At 45.1% G+C, this 18,588-nt stretch overlaps 1 protein-coding gene across 10 annotated transcripts in view; it reads right to left on the reverse strand.

The window, feature by feature from the left end:
* The window catches only part of LOC115140032 (AP2-associated protein kinase 1-like), a 52,871-nt gene that overhangs the window by 9,491 nt on the left and 24,792 nt on the right, over positions 1-18,588 (reverse strand). For 3 of the 10 annotated variants that reach the window (XM_029678042.2, XM_029678039.2, XM_029678049.2), the window contains exons 11-18: positions 18,042-18,214; positions 16,301-16,494; positions 15,821-16,008; positions 15,609-15,704; positions 15,081-15,176; positions 3,132-3,236; positions 2,866-2,934; positions 367-543 (exon numbers count right to left, since the gene is read on the reverse strand). In XM_029678042.2, coding sequence (XP_029533902.1) covers positions 367-543; positions 2,866-2,934; positions 3,132-3,236; positions 15,081-15,176; positions 15,609-15,704; positions 15,821-16,008; positions 16,301-16,494; positions 18,042-18,214 — 1,098 coding nt within the window. The remainder of the gene's footprint in view (positions 1-366; positions 544-2,865; positions 2,935-3,131; positions 3,237-15,080; positions 15,177-15,608; positions 15,705-15,820; positions 16,009-16,300; positions 16,495-18,041; positions 18,215-18,588) is intronic. The other 7 variants (XM_029678040.2, XM_029678041.2, XM_029678047.2 and 4 more) reach the window with 7 other exon arrangements.

An 18,588-nucleotide genomic window follows, 5' to 3' on the forward strand; every position in this document is an offset into this window, starting at 1 on the left:
ATCTGATGTGGCTTTTGTAAATGAGTCAAGGGTCTGCAGAAGGTCCCACAATGTTGTAGCAGCTGTATAGTGCTACAAAGAAAAGGGCCCTTTGATACAGGCTGCCAACATGTCTGTCTCAATATCTCATTCCCCAGTTGAAATGATATAGTTCATGTTGATATGAGTAATATGATAGTTAACTGGGTAGTTTAACATCATCCATTCAAAGGTTGCTTGGCTTTGAACATGTATATATTAGTAGTCTGACTGGGTGTTAGAGCTGAGCGATATTGCAGGTCTGTGGTACTGTGATCAGAGGTCAGACTTGCTGTGAGGAGTTTCACCACAGGTATACAATATATGACAGCTGGAGAGAGGTCTTACCAGCAGATGTCTGGGCAGTGCCAAATGAGACTGGAGCTAGCTTGTCCAGACAGGAAGCAGAGCCAGGAGGGGCAGAGGAGCAGGAGGAGGGTGGTGCACAGATAGTTTGATCCCCAGGGGTGGAGGTGTGAGACAGCAGAGAGCAGCCCAGCAGAGAGTCCTCTCCAGCCAGAGAGTCTGAGGGAGCGGAGGCCAGGGGTTAAGATGGAGGGAGGAAGAAGGAACAAAAATGAAAGCCCATTAGCCTAAGCAAAGAAAATAGTTTAGACCAAAATGAGCTTCATACTCTCAGAAATACAGTACCAGTCAAAAGTTTGAACACACCTACTCATTCAAGGGTTTTTCTTTATTTACACTATTGTCTACATTGTAGAATAATAGTGAAGACATCAAAACTACGAAATTGCCTTGACAGCTTTGCACACTCTTAACCAGCTTCACCTCGAATGCTTTTCCAACCATCTTGAAGGAGTTCCCACATATGCTGAGCACTTGTTGGCTGCATTTCCTTCACTCTGCGGTCCAACTCATCCCAAACCATCTCAATTGGGTTGGGGTTGGGTGATTGTGTAGGCCAGGTCATCTGATGCAGCACTCCATCAATCTCCTTCTTGGTCAAATAGCCCTTACATAGCCTGGAGGTGTGTTGGGTCATTGTCCTGTTGAAAAACAAATGATAGTCCCACTAAGCGCAAACCAGTTGGGATGGCGTATCGCTGCAGAATTCTGTGGTAGCCATGCTGGTTAAGTGTGCCTTGAATTCTAAATAAAATCACTGAGTGCCACCAGAAAAGCACCCCCGCACCATCATACCTCCTCCATGCTTCACGGTGGGAACCGCTCATGCAGAGATCATCCATTCATCTACTCTGCGTTTCACAAAGACATGGCGGTCGGAACCTAAAATCTCAAATTTGCACTCACCAAACCAAAGGACAGATTTCCACCAATCTAATGTCCATTGCGAGTGTCTCTTGGTCTAAGCAAGTCTCTTCTTATTATTGGTGTCCTTTAATGTTGAGATGTGTCTGTTACTTAAACTCTGAAGCATTTATTTGGGTGCTATCGGAGGTTCTGTTAAAACTAATGAACTTATCCTCTGCAGTAGAGGTAACTCTGTGTCTTCCATTCCTGTGGCGGTCCTCATGAGCGCCAGTTTATTCATAGTGCTTGATGGTTTTTGCGACTGCACTTGAATTAACTTGAAAAGTTCTTGACATTTTCCAGATTGACTGACCATGTCTTAAAATAATGGACTGTCATTCCTCTTTGCTTATTTGAGCTGTTCTTGCCATAATATGGATTTGATCTTTTACCAAATACAGCTATCTTCTGTATATTACCCCTACCTTGTCACAACACAACTGATTGGCTCAAACACATTAAGAAGGAATGATAGTCCACATATGAACTTTTTACAAGGCACACCTGTTAATTGAAATGCATTCCAGGTGACTACCTCATGAAGTTGGTTGAGAGAATGCGCAAAGCTGTTATCACGGTAAAGGGTGGCTACTTTGAACAATCTCAAATATAAAATATATTTTGATATGTTTAACACTTTTTTTTGTTACTACATGATTCCATATGTGTTATTTCATAGATTTGATTCCTTCACTATTATTCTACAATGTAGAAAATAGTACAAAAATTAAATCAAGACAGACCCTGGAATGAGTAGGTGCTTCCAAACTTTTGACTGGTACTGTATGTCCATCCTCAAAGTAGATATCCCCTGAACAAACCCCAAACTAGTAGTGGTACTTTGCTGTATGTAGGAGTTGGACCAATGACAGGACCATTGGTGCCCTCTAGAGGAGCAGATTGACACTACTACCAAAAGGTGGGAGAGGAGGGAAAAACTGCCTACTGCGTGATGTTGAGAGGCCAAACTCAGGGGCAGCAGTAGCGGCCTTGCCCCCAGATCCAGCCTACTTTCACTTGGGAATGTCAGTCATGAAACAAATATTCACACTGTGCTCAAGTTTATCTGGAGCAGAATCAGCAATTCTAATTAAAAGTGCACTGCAAATGTTTTCCTGTTCGCCCTCAAGAGTACATCATGGCAACGGATCATTGCAATAAACCTAGACACTCACTGTCACAACCGTTCCAGACAGTTTAGTGGACAGCATTGAAGAAATGGCGACAGGGAATATTAATTTGGTGCAGGGAAACCTGTCAGCTATCCTTGGCAGGGTATGTTTGCGCAGGTTACTGATAAATTACCTGGTCCTTTCAACACCAAGCAATAGTTAACAAAGGAAACAGCAACAGAGCTCCTGAACTAAGAATCATATCCCTGTATGATGTTGGTGCCAGAAAAAAAAACATTCAATCTTAGTGTTATCCAATAACTCATTACCTTGTGGCACCACACAGAGCACACGTCATATTAATTAATGCAAGCCAAGTGATAATGTAATAACATTGCCTATATTATTTAAGGCTGACACAAATGTGTGGTAAGAACAGTAAGGTACAGTACAGGGCACTAACCTGGCAGGCTGGCTGAGACTGTATCCAGGCCCGGGATGAGAGAGTCCACACACATCTCAGCCTTCACTGCTGATGAAAGAGGAGGAGACACGGTCATATAAGGAAATTAATGAGAAGAGAGAGGAAACCAAAGCGCTCCCAGCTCCAGAGAATAAAGGTAGATGAGACGGACTTCAGTTCATAAACAACCTGAAACATCTCTCATGTGTGGAGAGGATAGAGGAAGGGGAGAGGAAGGCATGCAGACAGGCAGAAGAGCCTGTTACCATTGCTGTTGCCCTCTGCAGAGCTGCTGAAGGGGTCAGCCAGGGGTAAAAGGTCAGGGAGCAGCAGAGATGTCTCAGGGGACTTCAATCCCTCAATCAGCTTCTCTGTGAGAGGAACAGGGGCGACGAGAGGAGAGGACAGGGAGGAAGGCATTGAAAGAGAGAAGAGAATGTGCATTAGAAAAAGATGAGCAGGGAGAGAAAAAGGGAGACGATGATGTAGGACTGAGGACAAGGGAAGATGCAGTGCATTCGGAAAGTATTCAGACCCCTTGACTTATTCCACATTGTTACGTTAGCCTTATTCAAATGGATTGAATATTTTTTTCTCCTCATCAGTCTACACACAATATCCCATAATGAAAAAGCAAAAACTGTTTGGCATTTTTGAACATTTATAAAAATTTAAAAAACGGAAATATAACATTTACGTAAGTGTTCAGACCCTTTACTCAGTACTTTGTTGAAGCACTTTTGGCTTTGATTACAGCCTCGAGTCTTCTTGGGTATGACGCTACAAGCTTGGCACACCTGTATTTGTGGAGCTTCTCCCATTCTTCTCTGCAGATCCTCCCAAGCTCTGTCAGGTTGGATGGGGAGCATCGCTGCACAGCTATTTTCAGGTCTCTAAAGAGATGTTCAATCGGGTTCAAGACCGGGCCACTCAAGGACATTGAGACTTTTCCCAAAGCCACTCCTGCGTTGTCTTGGCTGTGTGGATAAAGTCCTTGTCCTGTTGGAAGGTGAACCTTTGCCACAGTCTGAGGTCCTGAGCAATCTGGAGCATGTTTTCATCAAGGATCTCTCTGTACTTTGGTCCATTCATCTTTCCCTCAATCCTGACTAGTCTCCCAGTCCCTGCCACCTGAAAACATCCCCACAGTATGATGCTGTCACCACCATGGTTCAAAGTAGGCAAACTCCAAGTGGGCTCCCATGTGGCGCAGTGGTCTAAGGCACTGCATCTCAGTGCTAGAGGCGCCACTACAGACCCTGGTTCGTCTGGGTTTGGCTGGGGAAGGCAGTCATTGACAATAAGAATTTGTTTTTAACTGACTTGCCTAGATAAAGGTTAAATATATATATATTTTTTAAGTAGGCTGTCATGTCCTTTTACTGAGGAGTGGCTTCCATCTGGCCAATTTACCATAAAGGCCTGGTTGGTGCAGAAATGGTTGTTCTTCTGGAAGGTTCTCCCATCTCCACAGAGGAACTCTGGAGCTCTGTCAGAGTAACCATCAGGTTCTTGGTCACCTCCCTGATCAAGGCCCTTCTCCTCTGATTGCTCAGTTTGGCCAGAGGGACAGATCTAGGAAGAGTCTTGGTGGCTCCAAATTTCTTCCATTTAAGAATGATGGAGGCCACTGTGTTCTTGGGGTCCTTCAATGCTGCAGAAATGTTTTGGTGCCCTTCCCCAGATCTGTGCCACTACATAATCCTGGCTCAGAGCTCTATGGATAATTCCTTCAACCTCATGGCTTGGTTTTTGCTCTGACATGTCCTGTCAACTGTGCTTATATACACAGGTGTGTGCCTTTCCAAATCATATCCAATCAATTGAATTTACCACAGGTGGACTCCAATCAAGTTGTAGAAACATCTCAAGGACGATCAATGGAAACAGGATGCACCTGAGCTCAATTTTGAGTCTCATGGCAAAGGGTCTGAATACCTCTTTTTTATTTATAAATTAGCACAATTTTCTAAAAACCTGTTTTCACTGTGTCATTATGGGGTATTGTGTGAAGATTGAGGAAAATGTTTTATTTAATCCATTTTAGAATAAGGCTGTAACATAACAAAATGTGGAAAAAGTGAAGGGGTCTGAAAACTTTCCGAATGCACTGTACGTACACTAGGCTCATCTAAGTACAAATGAGAACATGATCGTTATACTATCAAGGTGAGAATTAGTTGGTAACGTTTGCAAAGTCATTCTATTGGCCGGGTATTTTGCCATGAGGAATGATATCAAGACACCGGTCTTTTCGTTTACTCCTTCAGCAGGCACATTCGAAGGTTAGGAAAAACTAAATCACTCCTAGGGTGATGACAGAGTGCACAGACCATGCTTGAGTAGAGGACATGTTAATTTCAGGCGGGTAATACCATTCATGTCAAACAAGTATTGGAGAAAAACAGCATGCCTTCGAAAGGACTGCTAGCCTTAAATCACCAACACATCATTCCATCCCACCAACCAACGACGTGGAGACGAATACAAACACACAGCAGCTAGTCAGTATTTCATCTTTATTGGCTCATTAGTTGACGGACTAAAGAGCAAAATTTCAGCCTCACTCAACAAAGGTTAGCTACCATAGCACCATTCCACATACTAGGCCTACATCACTGACCGTCTTTACACGTCTCTTCTCCACTGTTAGACACCTGACTGACAGCATCCTTGTTAATAAGTAACTTTGCTGGGTGTCCCAGCGCCGTGCCACAGACAAATCAGGAGGACTGCCTTCAGGATGTGCCTCTCCAGCAGGTTAGTGCATCCAAACAGTGCAAACCAGGTGCATGCATGTGAGTAAGTATCTTCTGGGTCAAAACCTAAACTCCATACATACTTACAGGTCACTGGCTGCTATGGAGAGACAGGGGGGCAGAGGACCTGGGGCAGGGGGCTCAGAATATGACACAGCACAGCTGCCCATTTGCCCCCTTTACTAAAGGGATAGAGGTCATAGATCACAGGTCAATGATAAACTGCTATGACACAAAGTCTGAACTCCAGAGCTTTATTTATGCTGAACAAAAATATAAATGCAACATGTAAAGTGTTGGTCCCATGTTTCATGAGCTGAAATTAAAGATCAAATGTTTCATATGCACAAAAAGCTAATTTCTCTCCAATGTTGTGCACACATTTGTTTACATCCCTGTTAGTGAGTATTTTTCCATTGCCAAGATAATCCATCCACCTGACAGGTGTGGCATATCAAGAAGCTGATTAAACATCATGATCATGACACAGGTGCACCTTCTGCTGGGGACAATAAAAGGTCACACAGCACAATGCCACAACTGACTGCAGGAATGTCCACCAGAGTTGTTGCATGTTAATTTCTCTACCATACCGCCAATGTTGTTTTAGGGAAATTAGCAGTACCGCCAACCGTCCTCAAAACCACAGACCACGTATAATTACACCAGCCCAGGATCTCCACATCCAGCATCTTCCCCTGCGGGATCGACTGAAACCAGCCACAGGCTGACCATCTGTTACGCGAGTGCAGCATCAAAAGGACCTTGTGGCTGCAAGGAGCCAAGGTAAGTTGCTAGCTACCATTAAACTTATCTTATAAAAAAAACAATCAATCTTCACATAATCACTAGTTAACTACAACTGTGGGTTTGCACAACTGAAGAATTTCTGCACAAACTGTCAGAAACGGGTCTCAGGGAAGCTAATCAGCATGCTTATCTTCCTCACCAGGGTTTTGACCTGACTGCAGATCTGTGTCATAACCAACTTCAGTGGGCAAATGCTCACCTTCAAATGGCCACTGTCACACTGGAGAAGTGTTCTCTTCACAGATTAATCCCGGTTTCAACTGTACCGGGCAGATGATGGCGGGGTTATGGTATGGGCAGGCATAAGCTACGTACAATGAACACAATTGCATTTTATCAATGGCAATTTGAATACACAGAGATATCATTCCATTTATCCACCACCATCACCTCATGTTTAAGCATGATAACGCATGGCCCCATGTCGCATGGATCTGTACACAATTCCTGGAAGCTGAAAAAGTCCCAGTTCTTCCATGGTCTGCATACTCACTAGACATGTCAACCATTGAGCATGTTTGGGATGCTCTGGATCGACGTGTACAGCAGCATGTTCCAGTTCCCGCCAATATCTAGGAACTTCGCACAGCCATTGAAGAGGAGTGGGACAACATTCCACAGGCCACAATCAACAGCCTGATCAACTCTATGGGAAGGAGATGTGTTGTGCTGCATGAGGCAAATAGTGTTCACACTAGAGGTCGACCTATTAAAATCGGCATAGCCGATTAATTAGGGACGATTTCAAGTTTTCATAACAATCGGTAAACGGCCTCTTTGGATGGCGATTACATTGAAATCCACGAGGAGACTGTGTGGCAGGCTGATCACCTGTTATGCGAGTGCAGCATCAAAAGGACCTTGTGGCTGCAAGGAGCCAAGGTAAGTTGCTAGCTACCATTAAACTTATCTTATAAAAAACAATCTTCACATAATCACTAGTTAACGACACATGGTTGATGATATTACTAGGTTAACTAGCTTGTTCCGCATTGCATATAATCAATGCAGTGCCTGTTAATTTATCATCGAATCACAGCCCACTTCAACTTCGCCAAACGGGTGATGATTTAACAAAAGCGCATTTGCGAAAAAAGCGACATCGTTGCACCAATGTACCTAACCATAAACATCAATGCCTTAAAATCAATACACAAGTATATATTTTTTTAAAACCTGCATATGAAGTTAAGTCATTCATGTAAGCAGGCAATATTAACTAGGGAAATTGTGTCACTTCTCTTGCGTTCAGTGCAAGCAGAGTCAGGGTATATGCAGCAGTTTGGGCCGCCTGGCTCGTTGTGAACTGTGTGAAGACCATTTCTTCCTAACAAAGACCGTAATTAATTTGGCAGAATTTGCCAGAATTACGACATAACATTGAAGGTTGTGCAATGTAACAGCAAAATTTAGACTTAGGGTTGCCACCCGTTCGATAAAATACGGAACAGTTCCGTATTTCACTGAAATAATACATGTTTTGTTTTCAAAATGATACTTTCCGGATTTTACCATATTAATTACCAAAGGCAAGTGTTTAAGTGTGTTTATTATATTACAATTAAGTACACTGCTCAAAAAAATAAAGGGAACACTTAAACAACACAATGTAACTCCAAAGTTCTATTTTGGTTTCATCTGACCATATGACATTCTCCCAATCTTCTTCTGGATCATCCAAATGCTCTCTAGCAAACTTCAGACGGGCCTGGACATGTACTGGCTTAAGCAGGGGGACACGTCTGGCACTGCAGGATTTGAGTCCCTGGAGACGTAGTGTGTTACTGATGGTAGGCTTTGTTACTTTGGTCCCAGCTCTCTGCATGTCATTCACTAGGTGTGTGGTTCTGGGATTTTTGCTCACCGTTCTTGTGATCATTTTGACCCCACGGGGTGAGATCTTGCGTGGAGCCCCAGATCGAGGGAGATTATCAGTGGTCTAATAATTGCTCCCACAGTTGATTTCTTCAAACCAAGCTGCTTACCTATTGCAGATTCAGTCTTCCCAGCCTGGTGCAGGTCTACAATTTTGTTTCTGGTGTCCTTTGACAGCTCTTTGGTCTTGGCCATAGTGGAGTTTGGAGTGTGACTGTTTGAGGTTGTGGACAGGTGTCTTTTATACTGATAACAAGTTCAAACAGGTGCCATTAATACAGGTAACGAGTAGAGGACAGAGGAGCCTCTTAAAGAAGAGGTGAGAGCCAGAAATCTTGCTTGTTTGTAGGTGACCAAATACTTATTTTCCACCATAATTTGCAAATAGATTCATTAAAAACCCTACAATGTGATTTTCTGGAATTTTCTTTTCTTATTTTGTCTGTCATAGTTGAAGTGTACCTATGATGAAAATTACAGGCCTCTCATCTTTTTAAGTGGGAGAACATGCACAATTGGTGGCTGACTAAATACTTTTTTGCCCCACTGTATTTCAAGGCCTACCTATCAAATAAAACACATTTTTGTAACATACACATGGTTAGCAGATGTTAATGCGAGTGTAGTGAAATGCCTGTGCTTATAGTTTCGACTATGCAGTAATATCTAACAAGTAATCTAACCTAACAATTTCACAACAACTACCTTATACACAAGTGTAAAGGAATGAATAAGAAAATGTACATAAAAATATATGAATGAGCGATGGCCGAACGGCATAGGCAAGATGCAGTAGATGGTATAGAGTACAGTATATACATATGAGATGAGTAATGTAGGGTATATAAAGTGGCATTGTTTAAAGTGGCTAGTGATACATTTATTACATCAATGTCATTATTAAAGTGGCTAAAGATGAGTCAATATGTTGGCAGCAGCCACTCAACGTTAGTGATGGCTGTTTAACAGTCTGATAGCCTTGAGATAGAAGCTGTTTTTCAGTCTCTCGGTCCCCGCTTTGATGCACCTGTACTGACCCCGCCTTCTGGATGATAGCGGGGTGAACAGGCAGTGGCTCGGGTGGATGTTGTCCTTGATGATCTTTTTGGCCTTCCTGTGACATCGGGTGGTGTAGGTGTCCTGGAGGGCAGGTAGTTTGCCCCCGATGATGCATTGTGCAGACCTCACACCCTCTGGAGAGCCTTACGGTTGTGGGCGGAGCTGCTCTCGATTGTGCATCTGGTGATACAGCCCGACAGGATGCTCTCGATTGTGCATCTGTAAAAGTTTGAGTGTTTTTGGTGACAAGCCGAATTTCTTCAGCCTCCTGAGGTTGAAGAGGCGCTGATGCGCCTTTTTCACCCCGCTGTCTGTGTGGGTGGACCATTTCAGTTTGTCCGTGATGAGTACGCCAAAGAACTTAAAACTTTCCACCTTCTCCACTACTGTCCCGTTAATGTGGATATGGGGCTGGTCCCTCTGCTTTTTCCTGAAGTCCACGATCATCTCCTTTGTTTTGTTGACATTGAGTGTGAGGTTATTTTCCTGACACCACACTCCGAGGGCCCTCACCACCTCCCTGTAGGCCGTCTTGTTGTTGTTAATAATCAAGAATACCACTGTAGTGTCGTCTGCAAACTTGATGATTGTGTTGGAGGCGTGCATGGCCACGCAGTCATGGGTGAACAGGGAGTATAGGATAGGGCTGAGAACGCACCCTTGTGGGGCCCCAGTGTTGAGGATCAGCGGGTTGGAGATGTTGTTACCTACACTCACCACCTGGGGGTGACCCGTCAGGAAGTCCAGGACCCAGTTGCACAGGGCGGGGTCGAGACCCAGGGCTTAATGACGAATTTGGAGGGTACTATGGTGTTAAATGCTGAGCTGTAGTCGATGAACATAGGTATTCCTCTTGTCCAGATGGGTTAGGGCAGTGTGCAGTGTGATTGCGTCGTCTGTGAAACTATTGGGGCGGTAAGCAAATTGGAGTGGGTCTAGGGTGTCAGGTAGGGTGGTGGTTTTATGGTCCTTGACTAGTCTCTCAAAGCACTTCATGATGACGGAAGTGAGTGCTACGGGGCGGTAGTCGTTTAGCTCAGTTACCTTAGCTTTCTTGGGAACAGGAACAATGGTGGCCCTCTTGAAGCATGTGGGAACAACAGACTGGGATAAGAATTGATTGAAAATGTCCATAAACAAACCAGCCAGCTGATCTGCGCATGCTCCGAGGACGCGGCTGGGGATGCCGTCTGGGCTGGCAGCCTTGCGAGGGTTGACACGTTTAAATGGTTTTACTCACGTTGGCTGCAGTGAAGGAGAGCCCACAGGTTTTGGTAACGGGCCGTGTCAGTGGTACTGTGATGTCCTCAAAGTGAGCAAAGAAGTCGTTTAGTTTAACTGGGAGCAAGATATTGTGGTCCGCGATGGGGCTGGTTTTCCTTTTGTAGTCCGTGATTGACTGTAGACCCTGCCACATACCTCTCGTGTCTGAGCCGTTGAATTGCCACTCTACTTTGTCTCTATACTGATGCTTAGCTTGTTTGATTGCCTTGCGGAAGGAATAGCTACACTGTTTGTATTTGGTCATGTTTCCGGTCACCTTGCCCTGATTAAAAGCAGTGGTTCGAGCTTTCAGTTTTGCGCGAATGTTGCCAACAATCCACGATTTCTGGTTGGGGAATGTTTTAATAGACGCTGTGGGTACATCACCACCAATGCACTTGCTCATAAACTCGCTCACCAAATCAGCGTATTCATCAATGTTATTATCCGACGCTATGCGGAACATATCCCAGTCCACTTGATCGAAGCAATCTTGAAGCGTGGAATCCGAGTGTTCGGACCAGCGTTGAACAGACCTGAGCATGGGCGCTTCCTGTTTTAGTTTCTGTCAATAGGCTGGGAGCAACAAAGAGTAGTGGTCAGATTTTCCGAAAGAAGGGCGAGGGAGGGCTTTATATGCGTCGTGGAAGTTAGAATAACAATGATCCAGGGTTTTGCCAGCCCAGGTCGTGCATTCGATATGCTCATAACATTTAGGGAGCCTTGTTTTCAGATTAGCCTTGTTAAAATCCCCAGCTACAATAAATGCAGCCTCAGGATGTGTGGTTTCCAGTTTACATAGAGTAAAATTAAGTTATTTCAGGGCCGTCAATGTCTGATTGGGGCGAGATATACACGACTGTGATTATGATCGAAGAGAATTCTCTTGGTAGATAATGCGGTCGGCATTTGATTGTAAGGAATTCTAGGTCAGGTGAACAAAAGGACTGGAGTTCCTGTATGTTGTTATAATCACACCACGTCTCATTAATCATAAGGCATACACTCCCGCCCTTCTTCTTACCAGAGAGATGTTTGTTTCTGTCGGCGCGATGTGTGAGGAAGCCGGGTGGCTGTACAGACTCTGATGACGTATGTTTCCATGAAACAAAGAACGTTACAATCTCTGCTATCTCTTTGCAAGGCAACCCTTGCTCGGATTTCGTCTACCTTGTTGTCAAGAGACTGGACACTGGCGAGTAGTATGCTCGGGAGCGGTGCGCGATATGCCTGTCTACGGAGCCTGACCAGAAGACCGCTCTGTCTGCCCCTTCTGCGGCGCCGTTGTTTTGGGTCGCCGGCTGGGATCCGATCCATTGTCCTGGATGGTGGACCAAACAGAGGATCCGCTTCGAGAAAGTCATATTCCTGGTTGTAATGTTGGTGAGTTGACATTGCTCTTATATCCAATAGTTCCTTCCGACTGTATGTAATAACACCTAATATTTTCTGGGGCAACAATTTAAGAAATATCACAAAAAAAACTAAATAATGCATATAAGCGAGGCGGCCATCTCTGTCGGCGCCGAAAGTAAACCAATCTTTGCTTGACGACATGCGAAAATCAAAAGAAATCAGCCAAGATCTGAGAAAATATTGTCGACCTCCAAAAGGTTTGGTTCATCCTTGGGAGCAATTTACAAATGCCTGAAGGTACCACGTTCATCTGTACAAACAATAGTACGCAAATATAAACACCATGGGACCACGCAGGCGTCATACCGCTCAGGAAGGAGACACATTCTGTCTCCTAGAGATTAACTACTGTGGTGCAAAGAAATCCCAGAACAACAGCAAAGGACCTTGTGAAGATGCTGGAGGAAACAGGTACAAAAGTATCTATATCCACAGTAAAACGAGTCCTATATCGACATAACCTGAAAGAACGCTCAGCAAGGAAGAAGCCACTTCTCCAAAACCGCCATAAAAAAGCCAGACTACGGTTTGCAACTGCGGGACAAAGACCGTACTTTTTGGAGAAATGTCCTCTTGTCTGATGAAACAAAAATAAAACTGTTTGGCCATAATGACCATCGTTATGTTTGGAGGAAAAAGGGGGGGGGCTTGCAAGCCCGAAGAACACCATCCCAACCTTGAAGCACATGGGTGGCAGCATCATGTTGTGGGGGTACTCTGCTGCAGGAGGGACTGGTGCACTTCACAAAATAGTTGGCTTCATGAGCCAGGAAAATTGTGTGGATATATTGAAGCAACATCTGAAGACATCAGTCAGGAAGTTAAAGCTTGGTTGCAAATGGGTCTTCCAAATGGACAATGACCCCAAGCATACTTCCAAAGTTGTGGCAAAATGGCTTAAGGACAACAAAAAGGTATTGGAGTGGCCATCACAAAGCCCTGACCTCAAACCTACAGAAAATGTGTGGGCAGAACTGAAAAAAACATGTGCGAGCAAGGAGGCCTACAAACCTGACTCAGTTACACCAGCTCTGTCAGGAGGAATGGGCCAAAATTCACCCAACTTATTGTGGGAAGCTTGTGGAAGCCTACACAAAACGTTTGACCCAAGTTAAACAATTTAAAAGGCAATGCTACGAAATACTAATTATATTTGTAATTGTAATTGAGTGTATGTAAACGTCTGACCCACTGGGAATGTGATGAAATAAATAAAAGCTGAAATAAATCTATTATTATTCTGACATTTCACATTCTTAAAATAAAGTGGTGATCCTAACTGACCTAAAACATATAATTTTTACTTAGATTAAATGTCAGGAATTGTGAAAAACTGAGTTTAAATGTACTTGGCTAAGATGTATGGAAACTTCCAACTGCAACATCAAATGGAGGATGCTTTTCATCATGGTTTATTTTAATTCCAGCCAGGTAGGCATTACTCCTGTTATAAATATATATATAAGCAATGTGCCTAATATTAGGAAATATTAGGAAAGTTGAGAAAAAAATACAGTAGGCCTAGTCTATAGAAAGCTGATGGGATCCATGTCTTATTATTAGAGGCCATCACTCTGTTGTCTCCCGCAATTTCATAGCCTATAGAAATGTTGTGTAAAATTAGCTCATGGGCTCTCATGAAATGTTTGATTAGATTTTCAAATACATTTTCATTGATGTCAGAGTGATTAGAGGGACACTAGAGTGCTGAGTACCAGGCAGTTAGCATGTTTAGTAGGCTACTAATGACCGACCATCAGCAACATCAGAGCTTGTAGAAGCCTAATTTCTGTGACTAAACGGTCATGTGGAATTTGACTGCCATCATGACTCGTGACCGCCGGTGTGGCGGTAATACGCTCACCGCAACAGCCCTATCTGTGACCAACAGATGCATATCTGTATTCCCAGTCATGTGAAATCCATAGATTAGGGCCTAATTAATTATTTATATGAATTGTAACTCAGTAAAATCTTTGAAATTGTGTCATGTTGTGTTTATATATTTTTGTTCGGTGTAGCTGTATGGCTCTGGTGTACTGCTCTTGCGGCACCATATAACAGCAGCATGCACTGACCTGTAAGGAAACGGGTTCTCTTTCCAATCGCTTTCTCACATTTCATATGAGAATTGAATAACTAGACTAGACAGTATGGCCATCCCTTCTGAAAGGGCTTTACATCTAGTCTGTGGCTATATGAACTCCTGTAGACACTGTGCAGTGCTTTCCCAACAGCAGGGGTGCAGTTCCTGTTGTGGGCTCTACCAGTGCTGTGTGCCAGTAAATCCTCAGTGCTCTCACTCTGTTTGTGCCCTGTGTAGAAGACTGTGTGTGTGGGGAGAGGACAGAAAAGATTAACCACACCCAGATTATGTAACAGCCGCAGGCAGCCTTTTAACCCTTCAGCTCAGTCCCCACTAACTGACAACACTGGCATCCACTGACTGTCATTGGAGCGATTATGTGGGCCATACAGGGAATACAGCCTAGCCCGGGCTAAGACAAACTGAGGACAGAGTATTGCCCCAGAGCCATTTTGAAAAGCAATCAACTACCAACTGAAGTAAGAGCTCAGATGTGATGCTGAACTGTCCCAATGTTCTCAGTGACAGAGGCATTCTAAAGCAGGCACCTCCAGAAGAACAGCAATCCGATTAACAAAGGAGAATGTGTCCTTCAGGTAACAAGGCAACAGTAGTCAGAGGCACGGGTCCACAAGTGTGAGGCGATCCAGCTAAGGTCTCTATTCATAGGAACTGAAAGGGAATCAATGACACTAACAGGACAGGGACAATAGGACTAATGAGCAAAGCCATGTCACCCCAGACTCATGTTATAAACAATGGCTTTAAACATTAGATATAGGACAATATACAATCCACCAACATGAGTGTCTCCGGAACATCTATGTGCAGGAATTGAAACACACTGGATGGAGGATTAATGGTAAAGTATGGATCCTGGCAGGACTGAGAAGTGGAACCTTCTAACACATTCCACAACAATGTTGCATGCTGGGAAAGGGCGTTACCTGTGGTGTCAGAGAGGGAGAGGGCGTTAAAGGGGTCCGGAACACTCAACATCGCTGAGCCTGCATCCAAACCCAGGATGTCAGCGGTTCGCTCAGCTTAACATTACACAGGGAGAACGAGAGAAAGGAGGAGAGAAAGCAGGAGAATAGGGAGAGGAAGGATGTTGGAGAAGACGGGATGGTCAGGTTATGACAGTTACTGATCTAATAGAAAGTCAACAAGATGTAAGAGGACAACAGCGCTGAGGAGAACAAATTACACAACAGTAATTGGGTTTGGGTTGGGCTCAGAAAATTGTCTCAGTAAGGTTGGAGAGGTTCACTTAACAGCTCAGACCGATACACCTCTATGAAAGAATTCTACGGAGCTGGAGAAACATCTGCCTTCAAAATAAAGATTTACAGAGAAGAAGCCGACAGATAAAATCACAAGGACCCCACATGTGAAATATGTAGAGATGAGGGAGAGGGATAATGACGTCTGTATGACACAGGGAGAGAGAGGAAGGTGAACACGTGGGGTGTTACCTGGGAAAGCCTTGCATGTGGCCCCAGCAGCAGAGACAGGCTGCAGCCCTGAGATGAGGTTCTCTGTGGAGAGGCTGGCCCTCTCCCCTGTTGTAGCTGTCATAAAGACAAACACAATTAGAAAACAACATCACCTCTGATAATTTACCTATCTACCATCTATCCATTGCGCTTGTAGATGTCTATACACAGACTGGACTTTGTGGTCTTACTCTCGGCCAGCTTGGCAAAGTCCTTGTTGAGCAGCTCCTCTGCAGAGAGCTTGGAGAAGTTGTCATCACCAAAAGGGTTCCAGCTGCCAGTGGGTACAGAGGGGGCTGTCTGGGCACCGCCCTCCCCTGGCTGGTACACACTCTGCTGGGAGGAGCAGGGGGAGCCAGAGGGGGTGGTGCTTGCTGACCTACAACACACACAGGAAAACACAAAAGGTTGCAGTGGAAACCATCCATCTCATTTATCTCAAGTACAAACAAGTATGTGCCATATATAAAACATGAATACAAATATGGGTGATTAAAAATATTATCGAGTTATTTGTAGATTGAAAGGACTGTTTATTCCTGTGTTGAACTATAAAAGGGAGTGTTTAAAGGGTTCTCTGAATGAATGCCTGTGTGTGTGTTTGTTCTCTCTCTCTCTAATGAATGGACAGTTGATTCCTCAGTTCATTGAGATGGGTTAATTCAGCTTACTTGGACTTGTTGAGGCTGGCCTCGGCTGCAGCCGCCTGCAGTAGCTGGGTTGACTTGCTGATTGGGACCCCAAACACAGCACTGTGGGTGACGTCACTCAGGATGCGTCTGTGACTGCCTCGGGGGGGCATCTTTGGGGAGGAGGGGGGTGTCAGGGTGCCAACCTTGTGGAGCCCACGTCCAGGAGCCAGATGCTGGGAGGAGAGAGCGAGAGAAAGGGTTTAATATGGAGATAAGAAAAATATCAATATCAGTGAGAGAAGGAAGAAAATTACAGGCTGATTCAAGTTGATTAGCTATTCTATTGGTTAGTGAAAAGACATGGTTAATTAGTGGCAAAATACCAAAGGATGGTTTTCAGGATGTTATTGATTCATATTGGATTTAGAACAATACATTCTAAAGGAGACAGAACTGAGTGTTGACAGGTTCCACTGAGACGTTTCATGACAACTTTAAACATTATAACTACAGTGAAAGGAAAAGCAGCTAGACAGCTTCTGAATCCTATTTGATCACTAGCAAAGCATGAAATGGCTGTCTTCAGTGTTAGGTGATTAGCTAGATTCTAAGGCCCCAGACAGAGAGTCAGGGCCTGTTAGCCCTCCCTGTCCTACAGACCAGCAGGCTGCCAGAGGGGACGGGCCTGTTAGCCCTCCCTGTCCCACAAGGCAGCAGGCTGCCAGAGGGGACGGGCCTGTTAGCCCTCCCTGTCCCACAAGGCTGCAGGCTGCCAGAGGGGAGGGGCCTGTTAGCCCTCCCTGTCCTACAGACCAGCAGGCTGCCAGAGGGAGGGGCCTGTTAGCCCTTCCTGTCCCACAAGGCAGCAGGCTGCCAGAGGGGAGGGGCCTGTTAGCCCTCCCTGTCCCACAAGACAGCAGGCTGCCTGAGGGGACGGGCCTGTTAGCCCTCCCTGTCCCACAAGGCAGCCAGAGGGGAGGGGCCTGTTAGCCCTCCCTGTCCTACAGACCAGCAGGCTGCCAGAGGGAGGGGCCTGTTAGCCCTCCCTGTCCCACAAGGCAGCAGGCTGCCAAAGGGAGGGGCCTGTTAGCCCTCCCTGTCCCACAAGGCAGCAGGCTGCCAGAGGGGAGGGGCCTGTTAGCCCTCCCTGTCCTTACAAGGCAACAGGCTGCCAGAGGGGAGGGGCCTGTTAGCCCTCCCTGTCCCACAAGGCAACAGGCTGCCAGAGGGGAGGGGCCTGTTAGCCCTCCCTGTCCCACAAGGCAACAGGCTGCCAGAGGGGGGGGGGGGGGGGTTACTGTGGGCTCAGAGTCAGTCAAGTGCAGGTCCTGTGCTGCTGATTGGGGGAGGGGAGAGGTCTGCCGCAGGGCCAGCTGGCTGCTTTTGCAGGGGAGCAACTGCAGCCACAGGATTAGCTTTGGGCTGCACAGCCACAGAGCCCTGGAGGATCGGCATGGGAGGCATAGTATTCTGTTCCGTGTTTTTCATGAAAGTTGTCATTTTTGCAGTTGGATTTTTGTTAAACATGACATGTCAGTGTATTTTAATGAACAGATCAGATAGGAGTTCCTGGAAAGTCAAAAGTTATTCAGTTGGATTCAATTTCATTCAAAACCACAAAGTCATTCAGAGGTCCTGCTAAAATTGCACTCCATAGAAATATCATAAGTTAGAAGGCAATAAACGGATACATTAAAAACAAATGACTTAATATTATTGGCAAATGGTAAAAAGATACTCTGATATGTTAAGAAGCCCAAACACAAGGTAATATGCCCACCTGGTTGGTCTGCTGCTGTGGGCTGAAGAAGGCTGCAGTCTGCTGCTTCATGAAGAGACCCTGCTGATGCTGGGGCGTGGCCATGGGCTGCGAAGGGGCGGTCTGAGCCAGTGGGGGTGTGGCCTGCTGGACTAATTGGACAGCAACTGCAGGCTGGGCGGTGCCTAAAACACCTGTAGTACAGGGGAAAAGATGCTTGTCTTGTAAGGGTGACATAACAATTGACTAAAGCAGACAGGCTTGCAGCTACTATCTGTCTCTATACAAGCAGATGGACAGAAGGGCTCAGAGAGACTACAAGGGCTCATTAATAGACTATTAAAGCCTTGTCCGGACGGACAAATTGAACCCCTGGGATTACAAGGCCATGTTATGTCAGCCAAACACTTGGAACAGTTCAATACATCAAGCTCAATACAGGATGTCTAACTTGGTGAGTGTTTTGTTACAGGATAAGAGACTTCCTCTGCTAGCAGGCCTCACCTCTCTGCTCACCACATCATCAGGTCCTTGTGGTTCAAGCTTTGACTGAGAAACAAAGCAGGTA

Source organism: Oncorhynchus nerka, linkage group LG13 (assembly GCF_034236695.1).
Source record: "Oncorhynchus nerka isolate Pitt River linkage group LG13, Oner_Uvic_2.0, whole genome shotgun sequence".
In the NCBI taxonomy this organism is placed as follows: Eukaryota; Metazoa; Chordata; class Actinopteri; order Salmoniformes; family Salmonidae; genus Oncorhynchus; species Oncorhynchus nerka.